This window comes from Sceloporus occidentalis, unplaced genomic scaffold, assembly GCF_023333645.1.
Source record: "Sceloporus occidentalis isolate IW3139 unplaced genomic scaffold, rSceOcc1.0.p SCAF_6, whole genome shotgun sequence".
Taxonomy (NCBI): Eukaryota; Metazoa; Chordata; class Lepidosauria; order Squamata; family Phrynosomatidae; genus Sceloporus; species Sceloporus occidentalis.
In genome coordinates this window covers 135457831-135469871 of record NW_028316986.1, presented here as the reverse complement: position 1 = coordinate 135469871, position 12041 = coordinate 135457831, and the positions used below count along the sequence as shown (strand labels likewise).

At 39.1% G+C, this 12041-nt stretch overlaps 1 protein-coding gene across 2 annotated transcripts in view; it reads right to left on the bottom strand.

Annotated features, from left to right (window-relative positions):
* Positions 1-346: 346 nt before the first annotated feature.
* The window catches only part of LOC149311428 (peroxidasin homolog), a 103861-nt gene continuing 92166 nt past the window's right edge, over positions 347-12041 (bottom strand). For both annotated transcript variants that reach the window (XM_089531041.1, XM_089531043.1), the window contains 3 exons: positions 9270-9402; positions 5482-5595; positions 347-4297 (listed from right to left, as the gene is read on the bottom strand). In XM_089531041.1, the coding sequence (XP_089387167.1) occupies positions 4172-4297; positions 5482-5595; positions 9270-9402 (373 nt within the window). In that variant the 3' untranslated portion in view covers positions 347-4171. The remainder of the gene's footprint in view (positions 4298-5481; positions 5596-9269; positions 9403-12041) is intronic.

Genomic DNA, 12041 nt, shown 5'->3' with positions numbered 1-12041 from the left:
GAGTGGAAGATGGGTGCAGCAGAAGGAAAAGGTCTAGGTAGCAAGTGTTGTTGCTGGTAGACATTACTTCAATTGTTCCACAAATCCTCTAGGATCCTGAGGCAACATCGCTCCATAGCCACTGTGCAATAATGAACAGGGCACAGGATAGTCACAACCACTCAGGCTCTTCTATTCCTTTGCCAGACTGACTATAGATTTTGCAGTGGGAGGGTGACTTGAAGGCTTGCACACACGCGCATGCACACACACACACACACACACACACACACACAGTGTCTGCAATGTTGGTTGTGACACTATTGTTGAAATAATTTACAGTGACTCCATCTAAAAATGTGACCTGTTTATTGTAAATGAAAAGCATTCATAACAGTGCAAACAATTCTTTGGTAGATTTAAAGTACAAGAAAAATTAACTAAGATTTCATTTTTGGTAGGAGATGGTGGTTTGTTTGTTTTAAAAAAGAGGAAAATAAATATGAAACAACCACAACTGAAGAACTATTAAGAAAATGATCATTCAGCCATTGGCTACTGTCTTAAAAATGTTACATGAGCTTTTAATCCACAGAACATATTTCAGGTTTTTTTTACAAAGTTTAATTTCTTTTAAAATTTTAGAATCAGACCTATTTCCTAATCCAGTTCTCTACCAGATGTTTAGTAGCAATAAATGCTAAAATGCATATAATTTTACATACTATCTGAAGAAATACTGATTAGCTTTCCATTTTATTTCAACAAAGAAAACCAGAGGTATATTTGGCTAATGCATAAGTGGAAAAGATATTTTTAAATGACTGAGGCTGCAATTCTATATCCACTTACCTGGGAGCAAACTCCACTGAACTGAATGGGACTTACTTCTGAGTAGACATGAATAGGACTGAGCTGCAAAATACCTGAGCAGTTTCTTTGAAATGACACAACATTGGAAATAAAGTATGGTTACAGTTCATCTGGTTTTCTAAAGCTAGCAACATACTTCAATAGTATTATCTATTCTCATTTCCAAATCTGTGCAGATGTGTAGGAAATTTTAGGTAACAGTTTGGAAAAGAAAAGCATAATGTGGATTTTCAATAAAACCTAATATGTGTATTCAACATTCAAAAGATAACCACTAAAATCATTTATGATACTGAAGTATGCCTCTTAATGTATGGCCACTTTATCAATAAAACTGCCTTATAGTATAATCTTGTTTATGTTTGCTTGAATGTAGACCCCTTTGCCCATGTTTAATGCAGCTTACTTCCAAGTAAGTTCATTTTCAATTGCAGCCTTAAACAGTTCATTAAAATATGATTTATCATTTTATATGCGCTCCTAACATATTTTGCTTACCAGCACCATTTACAGATACTGTTCCTATCCCCATTATACATGTTTTAGTTAATATTTATTTTTGATGAAAATGATTAATGCAAGGAAGTTATTAAATGGACACCTTGATTATCATAAAAATTAAACACATCATTTGAAAAGGTCCATTTAATTTTCCTTTTTTCATATGGCATTAATTCTTTCAATCTTGAGTCCTAAATTCTAAAGATTTAAACTCAAATTACTTCAGCTATATTTTTACATAGTATCTTGGGACTTCAGGGAAATGCTGCTAAATTCCATGAAACTAAGAGTCATTCTCAGTGATAAGCACCACCAAACATGTCTGTCAAATGAGGTATGCATGTTTTCCTTCACTTATTGTAATAATACATGCTGGTTATCAGGAGGCAATATGGAAGATTTAAAAAAGTAAACAATGGCAAGTTAACTAAGACACACATTTGACAGTGCATTCAAACAATCTTAATTAGGAACACAGATTCACATAACTGTAATTATTAACATGAATTCTGGTACAAGGACTGCGGGAGAAAACAAGTACTATGTTAAAAATTGAAAATGAAACTGGCATTTTTTTTAAATGTAAAGGAGCATCTAATCCCTATTTGGTAAGCCTTCTCTCTAATATATTTTTCATGAATCATGTCACAATATAGCTATGGACTTGGTTTTTTTAAAGAGTAAATCTGTAGATATCACTGAATTCTAATCTACCTCAACTCAGCCCCCATGACAGGAGCCTAAAAAGTAAAGGATTTAATTTAAAGCACTTAAAAGCCTTCACTTTTTATATAAGGATTTGGTGCGTAACACTGGTTTTCACTTTTCACATTTCTAAGGTGGTGCTACATGGTGCCTTATGCATTTGCATATTGGGAGGCAGGAATACTCTACAGCATCCCAGCCCCAGAAAATCCTATTTGCCTTAGGGTCACCATAAGTTGGAAATGACTTGAAGGTACATAACAACAACATCATGAAAAACAAGTTGGCACTGTACTAAGTGAGGCAGGAATAAGGCTCCTTTAAGAACTGTAGAACAAATGAAAATATAACTGCTGAAGTTTTTCCCCATTCTTTGAACCCGACAACAGAGAAAGCTGTACCCACTGACAGGTAATAGTTAAAGGTATAGGACACCTGCCATTAAACCTACTGACTAACCAAGAAAAATAGGTGATGACTCAAGATACACTGTGGGGTCTGAATTTAGATCTGACCAAGGCACGTGATAAAGGCCAGGAGCAAAATGTTTGCTAAATTACACTCTGGGAGGTCATCATACAAGTAATCTCAAAGGAATGCAGCAGTTGCATATGGAATTTGAGGGTGTCATATTATTTTCCAAACCATTGTGGGAATTATATTTTTTCCTAAAATCAAGGTATCTCACTGTCATATATTTCCTTGTTTTAATGACCATTTGATTTATTTCTGAGTTCATATTGTTGCCTTTCAGAAAGTGTAAAAGAAACCCTTCTTTGCTTTTAACTGTTTGTGGCATGATGAGTATTTATGTGTGACAAAGAACTTTCTAAGAAGTATCCATGATGTCTTTTCCATAAAAAGAATGATGCTTTCAGATTTGGGCAAGAATGCCAAAACCTTATACAGTGCACCCACGTCACACATAGGCGACTTTTAATGAATGGCATGCCCCCGCAGCACTCATGCCACCGCATGCACAATAAATGATTACAAAACGATTTCAAAACAGTTGAATTGTTGAATTCTGATATATCAACGTTTTAAGAACACTAACAGCCTCATGTGAAAATCTTTTGGAATCGTATATCTGTCAAGACGATTCCACTACACTTTGAGACGATAAAGGAACAATAAAGCAATGATATATCATAGTCTCATCTGGTCTGCAGTGTTGGAGGTGGGGAAATTATTCCCATCTGCTTAGGTGGAGAATAAAGATATTCTGTAGCTCTGGCTAAAACTATACAGCAGTCAAGAAGGTTATCTTGTTTATTGCTCCAGAAAAGATTTTCCCCACAGCCAAAGAGTTAAAAAGATGCAACTATGTATATTCCAGCAGTGTCCTTTCCCCCCATGACTATACAGATTTGTGAACTGTGAATTTACAGTTTGTTATATAAATGTTTGCAGCAGACCTCAGTGGGCTGTTCACTTATAATCAAGCATATGCTTTCCATCCATCTCTTAGGCATTATTTTAAGAAGTGGAGAGAAGGCAATTGCAGGCAGTGGATAGGATAAGACATTAATTCTATCAGTGGAGGTGAAAGAATCTATCGCAAAATGAAGGTTCTCCCCAGATGTGGCACTGCCACAGCAAGAGGGATTGACTAAACCGCATCATAGCACAACTAGCTGCCTTAGTCAAATGTTGGTCTCAGGAGGGTCTAACACTGTTTTTTATGAGACAGCTGGCAAGCTGGGCATCAGTACTGAGCCATAACAACAACAAAGCTTTTTAATCCAATGGAAAGGTACCTGGCATTTGCCCATCAGTGTATGTAGAAATAAAAACGAGGCCGGGAGCCTCAAACCACTTGCCAAAGGCTTCTTTTTAAAAAGTAGCACCAGCTTTTAGTTTGTTGAACCTGAGAAATTTTAACACAAAGTTAACCTGACCTGTACTGTATATTCCCTTTCAATACTTTTACAGTGTGGCTTTTTAGTGGGATACCAAGTAAAACTATACATTTTCTTATACTGTTACACCATCATTTGAATGCTGTCCTGTAATGTCTCGATTTGCTGTTGTGGTTTTAAGCCTACTGTTACCTGTATTTGCCATCATCAGATATCCATATGACTTGATATGTGCAAGTTGCAATGCAGACTTAGGGCTTATTTGCCTTGCTAATAGTTTGTTTTAAGCAAACAGGACAGCAAACTCCTTTGAGCTTCACAGGTGTAGCACAATCATGGGGTGGACACGATTCAACATAGCAAGTTATCTGACCGACCTGTGTTTGGAAAATTGTAGCAAAGATTAAGTATATAAGCAGTGATTGATAAATTAAGAGATTCAATATTTGTATTATTCAGTCCTTGCAACATGTATTATGGCTTGAACTGCTGAGATACAAATAAATTCTTACTGCAATTCTGAGTTCAGGAAAATTCACTAACATGTTTCATTTCTTCCCAAAACAAAGTAAAAATTAAATTAAAAAAAATTAATATGAGGGCTATAGAAAAGAATTTGTCCCTAACTTGCAGATCTGTCTATGGACTCAAAGAATAAGATACATCTTTCTTTAGTGTAGTTGACACAAAACACAGGGAAACTATTGTAATACTGAAATGCCATGTGCTTACAGAAATGCTGGAGACAGTAACTAACAATTGGTTGAAGACTCATTAAAATAAATTTACAATAAGGGAATGCAGTCTCCAATAGAAGATAAACATGGTGTTGAAGCTGTAACCTTCAAAACCATTGTGAATTCAACTATTTTTCAGGTTTCTGAAACATTAATTCTATCCAACACTGGGCTAGTGGGAAAAGTGCAGGTACTAGTCTTGTTCTGCACAAGCAACACCTTGTTGAATCATCTTTAATGAGTGAGGCAATGCCTTGTATAAGCAGAATCAAAGTACTGGATTAGATAATTGATGAAAATGGACTTCTGCAAATGGTAAAACATGCTGGCAGAATGACACACTTGACACCAATAATACAACTCATTAGCAGTATTCAAACACTGGCAAGTGTATTGGCACAGCCATCATGGCTAAATGCTTGCTGTTTTTTTTCCTTTTCTTTCAAAGATGGTCAAGCAGCCAGATTTTGTCCTCAATACATGGTCCCTGGAAGTAGTTCTTTCCAATGAAGAAACAAGCCAATATACTGAACAGCAGCTTGTCTCTTTGCTAGGGAAAGCTGCTGAGCCAAAACAGCAAGCTGCAATTGTAAGCATGCTTAATTCCTGCTTATTCTGTCATATCTGATGAATTTGAAAACTATGCCAGCAGACCCATTTACTTATAAATTGAAAGAAGTGCACAATGCAAAATCAGGAAAGATAGCAATCCTAAGCATACTTTCCTTAGAGTAAGCTTCACTGACTATACAGCTAACCGAATACACACAAAACTGTGCTTTAAGCCATGTTAAAACATAAACATGAACGTTCTGCCTGCTCACCTTGCATTCACATGTGGTGCATGGATCTTTTTTCCAAGTTTCATTACTGGAATATGATTTGCCATTTTCATCAGTGCATTCAGTTCTACTGAGCCGTGATTCAAGTTTCTTTATCTGAAGACAGGAAAATATGTGTTTATTCGTCTATGCTAAAAGAATTTCCAGCACTTTGCTGTGTAGATCAACAAAGCTGAAGAAATGTACTGTACCCTTTTAAACATTCAAGTTATAAAAATGCTAGAAAGTTTCTTAACTCTAAAAATCATTATAGATGGGAAAACACTGCGTGCTTTAAATATCTGCTGCTTACTCCCAGTGTTCTCAGACTGCTAGGAAGTGCAGCTTGGCTATAATGCTACACTATTTTGTTCTCCCAGGCTATTCATTGGCCAATAGAGATTCTATTATTGATTACTCATTCCACTCCTGATGGTTCCATGTGATACTCACCATTTCTATTTCTTTTTGACATTTTTGAAGGCCAAGCTATATTTTATTTGGAGATCTTGATATTTTTGCATGTGTTTGTTTTAATGAAATATAGCAATAAGAGGCTCGTACATTGGAGTGCTAGTGGGTGTTCTTAGTGTCCCTGTATGAAAGTTGATGCTTGAAATCATCAAAAAATACTGTCTTCACTCAAGTGTGAGTGTTCATTGTGTATTTGGGTAAGATGAAAGATGGGGTCTACTCCCACCAACTACATGTGTATGATAAGAGATTAGAGGGAAAGTAAGAGGATGCATAGGGGAGGAAGCGAAGTCATGCTCAAAAATATCAATAAACAGGTAAGGCATCATCAGGGGAGACAAAATGAAAACAGAGGCGGGTTACAGACCGCCGAAAAGCGGCGGCCTGCACCCGCCCCTTTCCCTGCCGGATCGGGGCTTCAGTGGGCAGAGCGGCAGCCGCTGAGGCCCCGATCCGCCGCTTTCCAGGCTGTGGGGAAACAGCAAAAGGCCCCTTCCCCGCAGCCTGGAAAGGGGTGTGCTTGGGGCTTCAAGCCCCAAGGACACCCCACGGTGGCGGGGAGGAGGAGAAAGGGGCCACTTGGCCCCTTTCTCCTCTGCATCACTGGGCGCAGCCGTCTGAAGGCTGCGCCCAGCGACACAAAGCCAGGAAGTAGCTCCGAAACGGAGCTCCTTCCGGGGTTGCGGAAAGGGCGCCCTAGGTGCCCTGGCGCGGCCCCAATACACGGCCGCCGCCATTTTCTACACGCAGAGCGCATACTAGGGTTAGGGATGTCCTTTCTAACCCTAGTACGCGCTCATCGCGTACTTTAAGGCCCTTTTGTAATGGGCCAGAGTTAGCCTGCCACCTGTTTCAGCCTCTATTGCTTTCTGCAAGTACCGTTGCATCTTTCAACATTTGGTTGGTCATTTCTCAATTTCCACATGAATGTTTATCCATTCTTCCTTACAGGCATCATACCATTTCCCAAATAAAATAGGATGGGAATGTGGTGAGGGGAGGGAAGGGGAGGAATACAGGCACACAAACAGACAGACAGACAGACACAGACACAGACACACATCCCTTGAGGCAAAGGCACCTGGGTTGGATGCTTTTGATGAGCAAAATGTGAAGAGAAAAGCGGCTATCATGATAAAGCCATGGCTGTGAGAAAGCCATTCATGCCTGATGGGACTTTTTTTTATAGACAGGAGCAGAATTGCAGGGTGGTCATTTCTGCCTCCTCCTAATTTAAACAAGATAAGCAGCTGGAGGTATGTGAATGGCAAGACAAGAGAGGAAATGTATTAATGAATGCATTTTATTAAACAGGAGCTAATAATGGATCTGCCATGTAACACTTAAATGGGAATATTTAAATGGGAATGAATGGGGCAGAAGAGCAAGGTGAAAAGACACCCATAAAACTTCCTTGGGGTCCCTCACCCCTTTAAATTCCTTTGGTACCAACACAAGAATACAATTACACAGAGGACTGAGGAGAGGTTTCTTTCCACTGGCTCGCTTTATTTCCAGTTTCCTTCCTACTTTACATTCAGAATCAGCCTGGAAACAAGCAGTGGCAGGCATGACTACTCTGCAGCTATGATCAACCTGAAATCCTCTTTTGCATATTATGGGCCTGGGACAGACTGCCCAAAAAGGGCAGCCTACCGGCTGCCTTTTTTCCTCCAGAAGGAAGCCACAGCCGCCAAACCTTGTGGCTTCCCTACGGAGGCAAAAAAGAACCCAGGAAAAGCAGGTTCTTTTTAAGCTGCAGGGGCGGCGTAACAAGTGCACTACTGGAGCACTCATTATGTAAGCGCCGCACACCAACGTGTGGATGTCGCACGGTGTTTACGTAACAATGGCGGCGCCCGTGTACAGAGGGCGCCACCATTGTTACAACACCCGTTCGTTCTAGGGTTAGGGACCGTGCGGTTGCCGCACGGTCCTAGCACTACAATCAGTGCTGGTATGCTGCTTTATGGCGGTATGTACCGCACCATTATTACAATGGGATGGGGGGCGGGTGAAGTGGAGAGACAATGTTACTTTGTGTACATCATGCAAAAATTCTCATCACTTCAAGAGACCAAATGCAAGAACTGGAACTGTTTAGTATTTTGCAAAATTAAAATACATATGTATTCTTGTTTTACTTCCAGGAGTTCAAGAAAGTATACATGTTTCTTCTCACTGCCTGCTCAGTACTACAAACTTCACAAGAATGCTATGAGCCTGAAAAACAGTAGGAACCTTTGGCAAGGACCTACAGGAGCAGGATGTGAATTGTAACCACTACAGCACACAGACAATGTCTTGTCCTAATGAAATTTCTCCAATTTAGTAATGTAAAGCCATATCATGATACTGCTTGCTAAACTTGTGCATACTTTCAAAACATTTAAAAATACACAGTCAAGTAGTAAATATGTTTGAAATAAATGTTTTCATTAAAATGTTTTAAATACAAATATAATTAAATTAGACAAATGGACAGATAAATTAAATGTATGATTCAATTGTAATATTTAAAACAAATATAATATTCGGGGGGGAAACCATGCAGTTGGATCCTGTTTATGTCCCATAAGCAGATAAAACAATGAAAGAATGTTCCAACCATTCTCCCATCACCAGTGGTCAATGTTTGGAGGGGGAAACCTCATTCTGTTGCTGTAACATCAGGCCCACATCCCTCCCACAATACTCCCATGCTATTCTAAAAGGTCCACCAACTGCCTATAACATACCGTACTTTTGGAGGCACAGAGAAGAGAGGGGGTACAGAAAATTGAAATCATCTTCTGCTAATCAATGACAAGAGTACCCTTTGAACCCCATATGTACAGTGAGCCTGTGCCATACGCAGGCTCCTTATAGGTGGCTTTCAGCCGCCTGGGAAATGGGCAAGTGCTCTGTGCGCGCACGTGCGCATTGCCGCATGGCAAGCACGAGCCCCATTATATCCAATGGGGCTTGCGAATGGCGCTTGCAGCCATGGGGTGCACAGGCAGCTGTGCAACAAGCATGAACTCCACTGGATATAATGGTGCTCAAGCTTACGCATTTTTGGTTTTACACGGGGGGGGGGGGGGTCCGGAACAGATCCCCGCGTAAAGCAAGGGCCCACTATATTCTCATTTATTAAAACGAAGAGACAATCCTATATTCTCCTACATAACAGTAAGCCCTAATGAACTCAGTGGAACTTAAATGATGTATACACATGCACGGGACTGCACTTTTAATGTTTTTTTCCCCTTCTACATTGTATAAACATTTCCTATGTGATACAATTGATTATTATCTAAATAACTTTTCATTTTCACCTGTTTTCTGAGGTCTGTGATAGTTTTTTGCATATCTCCAACAAATTCTTTGAAGTCATTCATTATAGGTCCTTTCTTGCGCTCGTCAAAGGATGAAACTGAGTTATTTAAAAGTATACTCTCCCTGGAAAAGCTGTAAAAAAGTAACCAGCTCATTAAGGAGGAGAATCAAAAAAATTATTTTTAAAAGTGCATGTTTTTATCAGGACTGTCTCGACTCTGCATATAATGAATCCAATCTCTCATACTGAATGAATTTCATCCAGATTGCTGAGAGTTAGGAGGTTTGGACTAAATACTCAATACAATAATGAGACACACATGGTCTTCATGTGCTGTAGCAAGAATGCAATCTACTAACCCAGCTTTGTCCTTCACTAGTTCAGACAGCCAAGACATACCTGAGATAACAAAACCCTAAGTGGCACAGTTGTCACCATGTAATTCTAGCAGGGCAGACCCAACAACTCTTTGTCAATACGCATAATCACATGGTACTCTGTGACTGACTGAAACCCAATTCCAGGCACCTGGTGCTTTGACCCCTAGGATGAACTTTTTCACCATCCTGGAGCCTTGTTTAGGTTTGTAGGATCAGGGAAGGTGGTGAAGCAGGCTGTAAGTATAAAATGCTGGTTGCAGAGACCTAAGAAGCTGTAATGAAATTGATCTTATATTCATACAACTAGATATTTTTACTTCCCTTTAAAAACAAACAGATACAAAAACAAGAAAGTGTCAAGCAGACTTGAATTGTTCTACAGTTAATAATAATAAAAAATAAACCTTTTATTTCTACCCTGCTTTTTTTTAAAAAAAAACCAATCTAAGTGGTTTACAATATTAACAGAATACACCATATATACAAAATACCCCCCCCCCCCCCCGGTTAAAGAAGAATTATACAGTTTAAAGTTAACATTACACGAACAATTATAACAATAACAGTGGGCAGAGTCATCAGATATATATGGGGGGGGGGGGTCACTACATGGCCAAGTAATTTATTCTGGGAAGGCCTGCCAGAAGCGATCTGTCTTAACAGCTTTCTTGAAGCCATCTAGATTGGTGATTTTACGGATTTCATCCAGCAGGCCATTCCACAGGTTGGGATCCAGTGTGGCACAGTGGTTTTAAGTACTGAACTATGACTCTGGAAACCAGGGTTCAAATTCCTGCTTGGCTGTGGAAACCCACTGAGTGAACTTGGGCAAGCCACATGCTCTTAGCCTCAGAGGAAGGCATGGCAATTCTCCTCTGAAAAAATCTTGCAAACAAACAAACAAACAAACATGACAGGTTCGCCATAGGGTCACCATAAGTAAAAAAAATGACTTGAAGGCACGCAACAACAACATCTCAGCATTTGAGCTGGGTGATACAAAACACGTAATTCCACTTTTGCCTGTACCATAATTAGTAGTGCCATTGGAAAATAGTAGTAGCTTAAATCTCTGTGGTATTGAATGTTGCAGGAGATTGGACATCTCAGATGCTGAATGCTTGCCATTTAAACACAGGCCAAACAAGAAGCCCACCCATCCTCTCTCATTTCCTGACTACTGTTTCCTGGTGCCTTCGTAAGACACACTAAACTTACTCCAGAGTCCACGGGATACATTTTTAATACTACTTTGGAGAGACATGAAACAAAAGCCTCCTGCATCACATATGACTTGATATTCCTGTTGCCTGATTGGCATTCCCATTTTTAGCCAGATTATAAAACAGACATTTCAACTAAAATATGTCTGTATTAGGAATATTTCTTTTGTCTAAAAGGGAATCTGTTCCTACCAATGAAAAATCACCAACTTCAAGGTTATCAAGATTGGAAAAGTTAGTTTTCCAAGTGCTGCTTAAAACTTTTGCTTCGGCAAATAGGATAATTCATGGCTACTGTTTATTTCTGGGGTGTAGGTTGCTTTTAACCAAAGCGCTGCTGACAATTCTGCAGCACCAGTTGACTAAATTAGCATAAATTGTAAGAATGCATACAGTGCAGACCAGATGACAATAATAGATGGGGCTGAAAAAGAATAATTTCACAATGTGAAGATTTGGCATTAACATGTAAAGAACACTGGCTGGCACGTGTTCTCTTTATCAGGCTTCATATTCTGTTGCTATGAAATAAAAGACAGTACAGTACTATACTCCTGGATTTCATTAGACTTGCAGCTGTTTTGTCTATTAAATGGTTTAATCTTTCCTCCCACCATGTTACCTGAGATAAGAAAGGATAAAAAAAAGTTAGCTAAGGCCAGGAGAAAAGAATGTAGATTTTATAGCATCTAATCTTAAAAGGATACATGTGTTATTATTCTCTAGTAATGTATTGCCTTTTTTTAAAGGTAATATATTATTGATGTGTAGCAGTATTAATATTGCCTATTCAAACAAAATCTTGGATTTAAACAAATTCATTCAATTTTATCATTCAAGAAAACTGTAATAATACTTAAATGTACTGAAATGATTCAGTCCTAAGGAAATACTACAGAATACAATATTCACTACTAAGAACCCAAGATTATTTTTCTATAGGCTTGGTTCCAGTAAGGAGATTAGCACACAAGGGGCTAGTGATGGAACTGAAGTGGAATAGCAGCCTATCATTCCTCTTCTTTTTGGATGATGTTGTCACTCATCCGTTGCTATTCCATTGCTGATCTGTTGCTATACCATTATAGTCCTCCCTTCCCTTACACGGAGGATCCATTCCGGACCCCCCTCCCCGTGTAAGGGGAAAATTGAGTATGCTCATGCCCC